At 42.5% G+C, this 12,803-nt stretch overlaps 1 protein-coding gene across 3 annotated transcripts in view; it reads right to left on the bottom strand.

Annotated features, from left to right (window-relative positions):
- Positions 1-12,803, bottom strand: part of LOC101694497 (maestro heat-like repeat-containing protein family member 1) — a 62,118-nt gene that overhangs the window by 35,545 nt on the left and 13,770 nt on the right. For all 3 annotated transcript variants that reach the window (XM_045071698.1, XM_045071699.1, XM_045071700.1), the window contains exons 8-13: positions 4,688-4,766; positions 4,064-4,174; positions 2,955-3,125; positions 1,851-1,967; positions 1,599-1,643; positions 646-790 (exon numbers count right to left, since the gene is read on the bottom strand). In XM_045071698.1, the coding sequence (XP_044927633.1) occupies positions 646-790; positions 1,599-1,643; positions 1,851-1,967; positions 2,955-2,987 (340 nt within the window). In that variant the 5' untranslated portion in view covers positions 2,988-3,125; positions 4,064-4,174; positions 4,688-4,766. The remainder of the gene's footprint in view (positions 1-645; positions 791-1,598; positions 1,644-1,850; positions 1,968-2,954; positions 3,126-4,063; positions 4,175-4,687; positions 4,767-12,803) is intronic.

Raw genomic sequence — 12,803 nt, 5'->3', positions numbered from 1 at the left:
AAAATCCTAGGTCGACCTTTTAAATGTCTATTGTTTACACTGATTATAATCAGGACTCTCAACACTGGGAAAGTCATTTGCTACCTCTCCACCTTTTAAACCCTAACAGAGAATGCTTATTTTCCAAACACACAAACTCCTGCACACCCCAAGTAATGTGCCAAACAGATAGCCTCACCCTGACTCTGACTCTCCCTGGAAGTAGCGGTCAGGGATCGGGTGAGCAAAGAGTGAGGCTCAGAGTCGGGGCAAAGAACTAAGGGTCAGGAATGTCTGTGCATGCATTACTTTGTAATTAACAACAAAGTTTGTGCATCTCTACTCCAGTGTTTCAAGACGAGGAAAAAGGATCTGTTGGGGTGGGGGTGGGGGGCGTGGATCTTGCCTCTCTTCCAGAAGAATCCCCTTTTCATCCATGTGAAGAGCCAAATGGAATCAAGCTGCTGCCTTAACCCTTTGCCTTCCCCTCCGTCCAGGCCCAGGCTCACAGCTGTGCTCTCGTGGCCCTCCCAGCAGATCTGCGCCCTTTCCCCACACCCAGGACCCCTCCAGAGTCCCAGTCTCTCTCCCACCCTCCCCTCCTGCCTGTGGCAGCCTGTTTCACAACTGCCCCCTCTGCACGGTCTCCTCGACCTGTGTACTTACGGCTGAGGTGGAAGCTGCTTAGATAGGGAACCTGGCCCAGGGACCGGGCCTTCAGAGCCATGTTTGTGGCTATCTTACTCAGCAGCACGAAGGCCAAGGTGTTGCTGGGCTGGCATGCCAAGGTGATCAGTTTGGGCAAGGACACCTGGCAGAAGAGGTGGCAAGGGGGTTCGATGTCAAGCTCCAAATCAGTCCCAATCATAAGTTCTCTAACCCTATGGCTTTGTCCTCCTTTCTAGGAGGGGCATTTGAGACCTGTATACCCAGCCCCCTCCATCTCACTGATAATCCCCCTTCCCTCTCCTCCTTCCCCCCACATGTTGGTAAAACACAACCAAGGTCCTGATGAAAATTACAACAGGATGGACTTGATTAAATAGAGGGGCTTCTTGAAATGTGGAATTGTGTGACTTGTCATCGCCTTCACAGGGGGGCATTCCGGGAGCAAAAGACATGCTAGCCGTGGGGAGACAGCTTGCTGGGAGGGAGAGGGGGGTGTCTGGGAAGAAGAGTAAATCACAGCTGTCCTTTGCTTCTCATGGCCCTTGACTCAGCTCTGACCCACACAACAACTCGTAGAGTCTCCAAGAATCCTTAGAGGCTGCTAAGAGCGGGCAGGGTGGATAATTGCCCGTCTTTTTTTATGGGAGAAACTATAGCCTGGAGAGCAATTTACTCGAGATTTTATAGCCAGAAACTGGCTGAGCAAGACCCAGGCTCAGGCCTCCAGGTTTACCACCCAGTGACCCTCTGCTCCACTGAGCCACTCCTCAGAGGAGCCCCAGACACTCGAGTGGGAACAGACAGAGGGGGGAGGGTAGAAGGGACAGTACAGGGGGTTAGGTGGAGTCGGGGGAGGGGGGAGACAGAGAGAATGCAATCTGGGGGTCAGGGTATCTGGGCACCAGGAGAGGAGGAGATGAAGGAGCCTCTTTGACCCTAGCTGCTTGTACCATCTGTAGGATTTCGGAACACATTCGTTGGATGTCCTCTTCATTCTGGAATAGGAAAAGATTTAAATCTGAAACCAATGCTAGCTGAGTCTTCTGATTCAAGGCCTCCCCTGGCTCACTGCTCAGAGTTTTAGACACCCAAGCCCCTTCCCACTGTGCCAACGATACCCTCTTCTTCTTTCCCTCGTGCTCCCGAACCTGCCCTTCTCTTGCTGCCACCCTCTGTCCCCTCCCTGCCTGGCCCCTGCTCACAGAGCAGGCAGACTCGCTGAGCTTGATGACATAGTTGATGATGATATTCCCCTGAGGCATGGCCAAGTAGTCATGCCGGCCCAGCATCTCGATGAAGTGCAGGAGGGCCTTCCGTACCTGCGGGGGGTAGTTTTGAGGGGGGAGCGTCACCTATCATGTGACAAGATAGGAAGGCACACCAGTATGACCCTTCATGTTCCAGGTAAGAACACAGAGGACAAGAGCCTGTGACAGGAGACTTCAAGGGACTCAGATCTCCCAACTTCAAGCCCAATGTGACTCTTCACTGGTCTCTAGGTGATGACAGACAACCCTACTCGACCCTGAAGTTCTAGCCTATTTCAGTTCTTACCATTCTCCTGAAGAACTGTAAGCACTGAGCTTGCCCACGCCTTACATAAGTAATGGACAGAAGAGTTGGGTAGGGAGAAATCAGAGTCCAGGAGAAGTCCCATGTTCTGGCCTTCATAGGGAAAGCCAGAAATGAATCCCACAAGTCTGAGGGCCCAGCCCTCAAGATCCAAGTCTCTCCATCAACCTTCTGAAGATTTAGGACTTGGTTTTTAGGGATGGTGCCATAGTTGTCCACCTGGTCCCAATTCAGAGCTGGGAGCAGTATTTGCTGCCTCCAATCCTGGCAGAGGTTGCTAAAAATATGGTGCCATGGACCCCATGCTAGATATGATGTTTGAGGTCTTCTTTCCCCAAGAAAACTGAATATTTAGGGGGAAGAATTAGTATGCAGCGTGCCTGGGTGGCTCAGTGGGTTAAAGCCTCTGCCTTTAGCTCGGGTCATGATCCCAGGGTCCTGGGATCGAGCCCCGCATCAGACTCTGCTCCGCGGGGAGCCTGCTTCCTCCTCTCTCTCCCTCTGCCCACCTCTCTGCCTACTTGTGATCTCTGTCTGTCAAATAAATAAATAAAATCTTTAAAAAAAAAAAGAATTAGTATTCTTTAGAGCTCTGTGTCCCCATTGACAAGGCTCAGAAAATAGGTAGGAACCACCTGTCCACTTCTCAAATCCTTCTCAGGCTCCGAAGAGCTCACATGTAACCCATGGGCAGAGTCTGAGGCCAGGGCGGGCTTGGTAAGGGGATGCCTTACCTCTCTCATCCATGAACAGCTTCCCCTCTCCATTTTACACAACTTCAAGGTCTCAAGAAAGCAACTCCCAGCTCAAATGTCCTGCCTTTCTGCTCACTGGTTTGAGATCGTCCTGAATCATGATGATGATGGAATGCATCACTTCATTCTTCAGTTGCTCTGTCTGGGGCACTAGAGAAAAGACACACACGCAGCTGGGGATCAGTCTCCTTCCGCCTCCTCTGTCGTACTGGGAGGCACAAAACAGGTGAGAGGAATTCCAGGTACTGTCCTGGTCTTCGAGGACCAGATAGAGTGCCCAAAGATTATCTCCACCATCCCACTGCTTCAAACCAGACTGAAGAATGACAAAAAAAGGGATTTTCATCAAGCTGGCTTTGGAGCCCCAGCTCTTTTCAGTCTCCTACGAATGCCCACGACCCCAGTCAAGCTGTTCCCGCAACCCCCACTGCCCCATACACCACCACCTTTAAAACTATGACAACTGTTCTTCTTTATGTAAATTCCCTCTCCTAACTCACCATTACAATCTCCTTCCCTGCTCCAGAGCCCATCCCATCTCCCGACTGACCCCTTCTCTATATTCCTATTGCAAATAACCACGGTCACATTTGAACAACTTTTCACGTATTATCTTTCATTGTTTCACACTCCACACTCTTTGAGAGCAGGGACTATGTCTTATTTGAGTGTCTGTTTTCAGTGCCTTGCATTCTGCTAGACACAGAGCAAAGGTCTAGCAAACGCTGGATTGGAGTTGATGCTTGTTCCCCAAGATCATAATCACAGACTAAAGTACTACAAAACTCACTGCATATTGGGGAATAGTCTAAGTACCTCACATCCATTTTCTCATCTAACCTTCACGAAAAAATCCTAAAGGAAGCATTACCTTCATTTTCAGGTGAGGAAATAGAGGCACAGACTAAAAGCAATCTGCCCGTTTACACAGCTAATAAGAAGTGAAGCCAAGATTTAAACCTACTGAATTTACTTTGAGTTTACATTAAGTTTAAAACTGTGACTTGAACTATACGTGGGACTGTTTCCCAGACAAAAGAACTCTCATAGGAAAGAAGATCCCCAAGATTAGGCCAATGGTCACTCACCTTCTGGGAACACATCCATGAAAACTTGAAGGGCTGATACTATCTTGGCTGGATCACTGGTTTTCATGGTCTTTTGTATTAAGAATACCACCTGATCATTGTATAACTTGGCTATCAGAAGGGGGCAAATACAAGGGAATCAAGAGTATGTTTACCTAGCGAGTGGTAAGTAGAAGTAAATCATGCTTACAGCAAACCATGATGTCATGAACCAGATAAATTAGGGTCCTTTAGGCTGGAGAAAAGGAAGAGGATTGGCATCTAGCTAGATGCTTTCCTTGAGCTAGGCTCTGTCCCTCCCCTGCCCCACCATGTGCCCTCCCATAGGTCAGCTTGCCTCACATGATCACTAGTGTTGTAATGACAAGATCACCCTTCTAAGCTGGGATTCATTGAAGGGGAAAGGGAAGCCAGCTTCAGGTGAAGGGAGTGGAGCAACGTCTTTGCCCCTCAAGATTCCTTGAATTTCAAGCAAAGCTCACATGGATTATTTTGCATCTGTTCTAGAAGGATGGAAGCCCCTAATGGGAACCTAGGTCCCTGCTCTGGTCCAGGGAGACACGAAGATTACTCTAAGTGCCCACCCACACAAATACCTAGGGTTAGGGAAATGTGTTAACTTACAGAGGATGTAGAAAGCCTTCAGGGTAAGGATATGGTTCCATGCAGAGTGAGGATCTGACTCCTTGACTGTTTCACTCAGCTGTGGGGAGACAAAGGCCATCAGACCCAGGAGGACTGAAATTAGGGGCCATGAGTATGGATGGAGGAACCAAGGTACCATGGAAAAGTGTGGAGCTTAGCCATAAAGGGGAACAGGAAAACAGACCCAGGAATCCACATTACCAGCCCCAGAGAGAAGACAGTGGCAAGCAAATTAAACATACAGAAGGTAACACCCATTTGCAAAATGTTCAATTACCTTCTTCTTACTCTAGGCTGCAACACAGAAGCCCTGACATTTCCCACAGACATGATGGGGTGCTTTGAACCTCTTGCCCTTTAGCAAGAGATTAGGGGGAGCAATAAAGTTCTGTGACCTTCAAGGAACACACAGAACGTACCCAATTTATCTCATGGAGAATATTCGAGTCTATGCCCAGAATCCAGACAATTTATCTATTCCAGGGAAACCTGAGATGTGTATGGTTAAGGTTCCCATGTGAAAGACACCTGCCTTTATGGGCTGTGGGAGCCATCACCTCCAAAGAAGAGAGAAAAAGCAAGCCCAGGATGCTTCTAGCCTGACAGCATTCACCTGATTGAACAGCATTTCTGTAATATTTTCCAGCTGGGATTCCAGGTTTATACCTCCACAGCCACTAAGAGCCAGAGCATCAATAAGTTGGTAAATACACTGTGTGCATAAAGACAGAGTAAGCATAAGTTAGCCCAGACTTGCCACAGCCTCTGCAGAAATCCTCTGTCCTCACAACTTCTCTTCAAGGATGGGCCAAGTCATCATGATTTCACACTGCCCTCTTGGATTCTTCCAAAAAAGGTTCAGGGTCTAATTCTTTCATAGCCAAATACAGCCATGACCTGCCCTTCCCCCTGACCCAGTAAACTACACTTACTTCCAAATAATCTCATTACTCCACAGAAAACTTTAGAAAAGTCAACATTTCGAGTATTGGCTGACTTCAAGGGAGCAGGATAAATTAATCAGAGCCAAAGCAAGAACTAATTCCATGGTTCTACGACTTTCAAAGTTCTGAAAACTGAGTCTAAAAGACTACATTTCTACTCTCTGCCTGGTGGTTTCTTTTTTTTTTTTTTTTTAAGATTTTATTTTTATTTTATTTGACAGAGAAAGAGAGATCACAAGTAGGCAGAGAGGCAGGCAGAGAGGGAGGGGGAAGCAGGTTCCCTGCTGAGCAGAGTCTCGGACGTGGGGTTCGATCCTAGGACCCTGAGATCATGACCTGAGCCGAAGGCAGAGGCTTAACCCACTGAGCCACCCAGGTGCCCCTACCTGTGGTTTCTTATTATTTTGTGAATTCTTCTTATCACTGATATACAAGAGTTCTACAGATAACCTTAGTTTTCACATGTGTAAACATGCCATTTGATTTTCTGAAAAGAGGTTTATTAACATCTGATACCAAAAACGATATATATCTAAAGTGTCCAGGGGTGCCTGGGAGGCTCAGTGGGTTAAGCCTCTGCCTTCAGCTCAGGTCATGGTCTCAGGGTCCTGGGATAGAGCCCCTCATCAGCCTATCGGCTCAGCAGGGAGCATACTTCCCCCTCCCACTCTGCCTGCCTCTCTGCCTACTTGTGATCTCTCTCTCTCTCTCTGTGTCAAATAAATAAATTAAATATTTTTAAAAAATAAAGTGTTCAATTTATTAAGTTTTGATAAATGTATACACTCAGGAAACCACCACAATTAACGTAAGGAACATACCCACTACACCTGAGGTTTCCTCTTAGGTCTTTGTAATTTCTCCTTCCTTCCCCTTCTAGCACATTTCCTTTCCCCAGGCAAACATTGGTCTGCTTTCTGTCATTACAGACCTTCACTTCCTTTTTAAGAAACTGCCAAACTGTTTTCCAAGGTGGTTTGCCAGTTTACATTCTGACAGATGTGTAGTGGCATCTCGTGGTGATTTTAAAGTCCCTCACATCTATGCAATGTTGAGCAACTATTCCCGTGGTGGCTGTCTTGTCATCCTCATATCTTCTTTGGTGAAGCAGCTGTTCAATTTTTTGGTCTGCTTTTTAAATTTTTTTTAATGGGTTTTGTGTTTTTCATATATTCTGGGTGTGTGTATGATTTGCAAATATTTTCTTCCAGTCTGAGACCTGTCTTTTCATTCTAACAGAAGTTACTCACTTTGATGAAGTCCACTTTATTCGTTTTGTTCTTTAATGGATCATGTTTCTGGTTTGTAGCTAAGACATCTTTGCCTACCCCAACTGCACACTAATTTCTCCTGTTCTATCTAGAACTTTGATAATTTTAGGGCTTACATTTAAGTATGAGCCATTTTTTAAAAAAGATTTTATTTATTTATTTGACAGAGATCACAAGCAGGCAGAGAGGGAGGAAGAAGCAGGCTCCCTGCTGAGCAGAGAGCCCGATGTGGGGCTCGATCCCAGAACCCTGAGATCATGACCTGAGCCAAAGGCAGAGGTTTAACCCACTGAGCCACCCAGGTGCCCCAAGTGTGAGCCATTTTGAGTTAATTTTTATACATGGTATGAGGTATGGATTGAAGTTTATCTTTTTGTGTATAGATATACAAATGTTCTAGTGCCATTTATTTGAAAAGACTATCTTTTCTCCAAAGAATTGCCTTTTCACCTTTGCCAAAAAAATCACTTGGCAGTAAATATGTAGGTCTATTTCGGGAATCTCTATTCAGTTCCATGTATCCATTCATCTGTCTTAATACCAATACTACAGTCTCCACTGTTGTAGTTTTATAAGTTGTCATTCTTTCTCTAAACTGTTTTGGCTGTATTGGGTCTTTTTCATTTCCATGTGAGTTTTAGAATCAGGTTGTCAATTCCTATTAAATAAAGCCTGCGTGGGGGGCCTGGGTAGCTCACTTGGTTGGGTGACTGCCTTCAGCTCAGGTCATGATCCGGGAGTCACAGGCTCCACATCAGGCTCCCAGCTCAGTGGGGAAGTCTGCTTCTCCCTCTGACTCTCTCCCTCTCTCATTCTTTCTCTCTCAAATAAATAAAAAAATAAAACCAGAAAGAAAACAAGCAAGACTGCTAGGTTCTTTTTTTTTTTTTTTTTTTTTTTTTTTTTTTTTTTTAAAGTAGGCTCCACACCCAGTGTGGAGCATAATATGGGGACTCTGAACTGACTGACCAACCCAGGCACCACAAGGCTGCTAGGATTTTGGTTAGACTTGCAATGAATCTGGGGCACCCACCTGGATCAATCAGTGGAACAGGTGAGACTCTTGATCCCAGGGTTGTAAGTACAAGCAAGCATCATGTTGGGTGTAGAGATTTTTTTTTTAAGATTTTATTTGACAGAGAGAGAGATCACAAGTAGGCAGAGAGGCAGGCAGAGAGAGAGGAGGAAGCAGGCTCCCTGCTGAGCAGAGAGTCCAACATAAGGTTCGACCCTAGGACCCTGAAATGGTGACCTGATCTCAGGGTCCTAGAAAAAAAATAGAGACCTGAGATCACCTCATGATCTCAGGGTCCTGGGATGGAGCCCCACATCGGACTCTCTGCTCAGCAGGGATCCTGCTTCCCCCTCTCTCTCCACCTGCCTCTCTGCCTGCTTGTGATCTCTGTCTGTCAAATAAATAATATCTTTAAAAAAAAAAGGCTCATACTTAAATGTAAACCCAAAAATTATCAAAGTTCTAGATGAAAACAGGAGAAAATGTTCTTAAAAATGTTTTTAAAAATGAGATTTTTTAAAAAGAGGATTGCAATGAATCTAGATCAACTTGGGAAGAACTGATAACTTATTAATATTGAATCTTGAGGCCCCTGAATACTGCACATGTTTCTGCTTACTTAAGTCTTCTTTAATTTCCTCTAGCTATGATTAGTAGTTTCCAGTGTACATGTATTACCTTTTATTCAGATTTATTCATAAGTATTTCATATTTTTATGCAAATGATCATGTTGCCTGTGAATAAAGACAACTGTACTTCCTTTCTAATCTGTGCGCTAATAGGGTTGAGTTGTTTGATAGTCCTCAGATCTTGTGTACTTTCTGATCATCTACTTGTTCTATTAATTGTTGAAAGAGGGATGTTGAAATCTGATTGTAATTATGGGTTTTTCTGTTTCTCCTTGCAGTTCTATTAGTTTTTGCTTTATATAGTTTTAAAGCTCTGTTATAACAACAGACACATAATAGCAGGTACATAAACATTTAGAATTGTTAGGTACTGTTGATAATTGACCCTTTCATCATTATGAAATGACATTTTTTAATACTTGATGATATTCTTTGCTCTGCAATCTACTTTATCTGATATTAATACTGCAGAAACAGCTTTTTTCCATAAATGTTAACATGGTACAGCCATACTTTGTTTTATTGCTTTACTTTATTATGCTTTGGAAAGTTGTTTTTTTTGTTGTTGTTGTTTTTTTAATAAATTTAGGGTTTGTTGCAACCCTATATCGAGCAAGTCTGTCCACACCATTTTCCCAACCGCATTTGTTGACTTTATGTTTCTGTGTCACATTTTGGTAGTTCTTAAAATATTTGAAATTTTTTCACTGTTACTACTTTTGCAATGGTGATATGCTGTAACTGATTATAACTCACTAAGGTCTCCAATGATGCTATCGTTTAGAAATAAAGTATTTTTTAAAGCACTTATATTGTATTTTAGATAAATGTTATTGCACGCTATACTACAGTGTAGTGTAAATGTAAGTTTTATATGCACTGGGAAACCAAAAATTTCATTTTACTTGCTTTACTGCAATATTCATTTTATTGTAGTAGTCTAGAACCAAACCTGTAATATCTCCAAGATATGCCTAAATATTTTTATTTATCCTTTTACTCTTAATCTATTTGTATCTTTATGTCTGAAGTGCATTTCCTATAAAAAATATAGGATATAGGTGGGTATTATTTTTTTAATCCCTCTGACAATTTCTGCCTTTAATTGGGGTATTTAGACCACTTATATATAATATGATTATCTATTTATTTACTTACTTATTTATTAATTATGGTTAGGCTAAAATCTATCATCTTGCTATTTGTTTCCTACTAGTCCTAATTATCTGTTCTCCTGTCCCTCTCTCTGCCTTCAAATCAATTGAATATTTTTTATAATTCCATTTGATATCCTTTGTTGGCCTATTAGCCATAACTCTTTGTTATTTTAGTGATTGCTATACAGGGTTTGTAGCACATATTTTTAAAAAAGATTTTATTTATTTATTCGTCAGAGAGAGAGACAGTGTGTACAAGCAAAGGGAGCAGCAGGAAGAGAGAAAAGCAGTCTCCCCACTGAGCAAGGAGCCTGATGCATGACTCAATCCCAGGACTCTGGGATCATGACCTGAGCTAAAGGCTGGCACTCAAAGGACTGAGCCACCCAGGTGTCCCTATAGCACACATTTTTAATTTATCCCAGTCAATCTTCAAGTGATATTATACTACTTTATGTACACTAAGTATAGGTATACTAATACTACACTTCGTGCTATTGTTATTTTACTTCTACATACAACAAATTCCACACTACGTTGTTATGTTTGTTAAAAGTTACCTTATAAAGAGATTTTTAAATAAAAAAATATATATTCGTTCAGATAATTACCATTTCTAATGGTAATTTCTTAACGTTTCTTATAATATGGGTCTACTGGTGATGAATTCTTTCAGCTTTTTTAATGTGTGAAAATGTTTTTTTCTCTTAGTCTGAAAGAAATTACCACTAAGCACAGAATTCTAGGATATAGTGTTTTTCTTTTAGTGCCTTGAATTTTACTATGTTTTCACTTGCATTGTTTCCAATTAGAATCTTTATTCCTCTCTTTGAAACATGTTGCTTTTATTGTTTCATTTTTTTTTTTACTTTCTGCATTTAAGATTTTCTCTTTTCCACTGGTTTTGAGAAATTTGAATATAATATGGTTTGGTGTAGTTTTATGTTTCTTGTGTTTGGGGTTCACTTAGTGCCTTGGAACTGTGAATTTATCAATTTCTTCAGATTTAGAAAATTCTCAACCACGATTTCTTCAAATATTTTTCTGTCTTTCCCCTTTTTGGTGGAACTCCAACTGAACATAAATGAGGCTGCTTGAATTTGTCCATATTTCACTGAAGCTTCCTCTTTCTCCTTCTTCTCCTCCTTTTCTCCCTCCTCCTCCTCCTTCTACTTCTTTTTATCTTTGTTTCATTCTGTATAGTTTTTATTGCTATGTCTTCAAGTTAATCAATCTTTTCCAATCTAGCTTTCAAACCTACAGAATACAGTTATAATACGTGCTTTAGTGTCCTTGTCTACTATTTCTGTGAGTTCTGGGTCAGTTTTGATTGATTTTTCTCCCTATTATACATCATAATTTCTTGCATCTTTGTGTGTCTGGTGATTTTTTTATTTAACGCCACTCATTGTGAATTAACCTTATTAAGTGCTGGGTATTTTTGTATTCTTATATTCTTGAATTTCTTCTGGGATTCAGTTACTTGAAAATAGTTTGATTGTGGGGGGAGGGTCTTGCTTTTAAAATGTGTTAGACCGCGTGCCTGCGTGGCTCAGTGAGTTAAGCCACTGCCTTCGGCTCAGGTCATGATCTCAGGGTCCTGGGATGGAGCCCCGCATCGGGCTCTCTGCTCAGCAGGGAGCCTGCTTCCTCCTCTCTCTCTGCCTGCCTCTCTGCCTGCTTGTGATCTCTCTCTGTCAAATAAATAAATAAAATCTTTTTTTTAAAAATCAAGGACATATTTTTTAAAAATAATAATAAAATAAAATGTTAGACCAAAACAGCATTCAGCCTGCTCTTAATTTTGCCACACCTTCTCAGTGCTCTCTACCCAATGCCTGTGAGTTATGAAGTTTTCAAGCTGATTGGTGTGAACAGGTCTATTCCTGGCACCCTGTGAATTCTGGCTACTGTTCTCTCAATTCTTTGTTCTTTTCCTCACCTGAAACAGTTTCCTCATATTCATGGACTGTTTAATATTCTGCTCCGTAAACTCTAGCTGCATTGGTCTCCCTGGATTTTCACCGCCATCTTGTCACCTCAGGAAGTCCACTAGACTCTTCCTGGGTTTTCTTTCCCTATGCCACAACCTGGAAACTCTCTTAAGAAAATTAGCTGGGAGAATAAGAGGGCTCACCTCATTTTTTTCCTGACTGTCAGGAATCACTGTTCTTTGTTGCCTCCTATCCAATGTCTTAAAAACAATTATTCCATATACTTTGTCTAGCTTTTAGTTGTTTCAGGCAAGAGAGTAAATCTGCCCCAGTTATTCCATCTTCACCAGAAGCAGAAATCCCTCCACCGGATTTTGAATATTCAACATTTCCTCCTTTCCTTCCCCTACCTGATGGATTCCCATTAGGGACAGTTTGCTTAACTAGGGCTGGTTAGTGCTGGCTGATGTCCAACCAAAATTATATTATAGGCTGATAAATATCTTGATTCTCAATCACTATGCCCTGGAGTGAGAGAGGAGGAAGAAGGAGAGGGGAAAAGGGAGTAGTCAAAACATTTCCACTGTCGGTCAAGATGGAATGGGGTGGAATCGACACATGAACAATCTGCGGACTAGTAGTTGGGGAAAAAATCTCGTCCTCCAACTGACTAATTGATTACATAGAGCAAACCTTTGTTCCAAATTCACAGACCCTACCCTAGGCAACATGCAGACACATGCCAGGAGGGAGATCAAACAAGAGATTGTGTGGGTGGTCCACTAATCGGCAAAACTAGAGTAGCTATGTGAGAAAGTTCATCACTTTCTATGACAAGGGAAGTGCATTTGAGATGGTGGTGTAATGGTAGACTGCAAACCGTAGTCCCTGGAAACTCGATGCTAACGAGTGTTGCACTTAAAAAAAAAAAAAAATTCTCATCTTGGAAATTCACAAATGTACATTAGCATATTTAGCAACCCTGAAAAATGGGCCTCTCAGATGCCTATTCTGAGGTGCATAATTAACCAATATCTCCAGCTTTCATGCTCTAAAATCCTCACTGTGTTAAAACTGAAGCCAGAGTCCCTTAGGTTTCTTCTAGCCAATGACTGAATATGGCAAGTCCACTAAGGCAGACCTA

The sequence above is a fragment of the Mustela putorius genome, unplaced genomic scaffold, assembly GCF_011764305.1.
Source record: "Mustela putorius furo isolate JIRA1106 unplaced genomic scaffold, ASM1176430v1.1 tig00003988_pilon_pilon_pilon, whole genome shotgun sequence".
Lineage (NCBI taxonomy): Eukaryota > Metazoa > Chordata > Mammalia > Carnivora > Mustelidae > Mustela > Mustela putorius.
The sequence above is the reverse complement of the archived record's forward strand: the minus strand, read 5'-3'. Positions and strand labels throughout refer to the sequence as shown.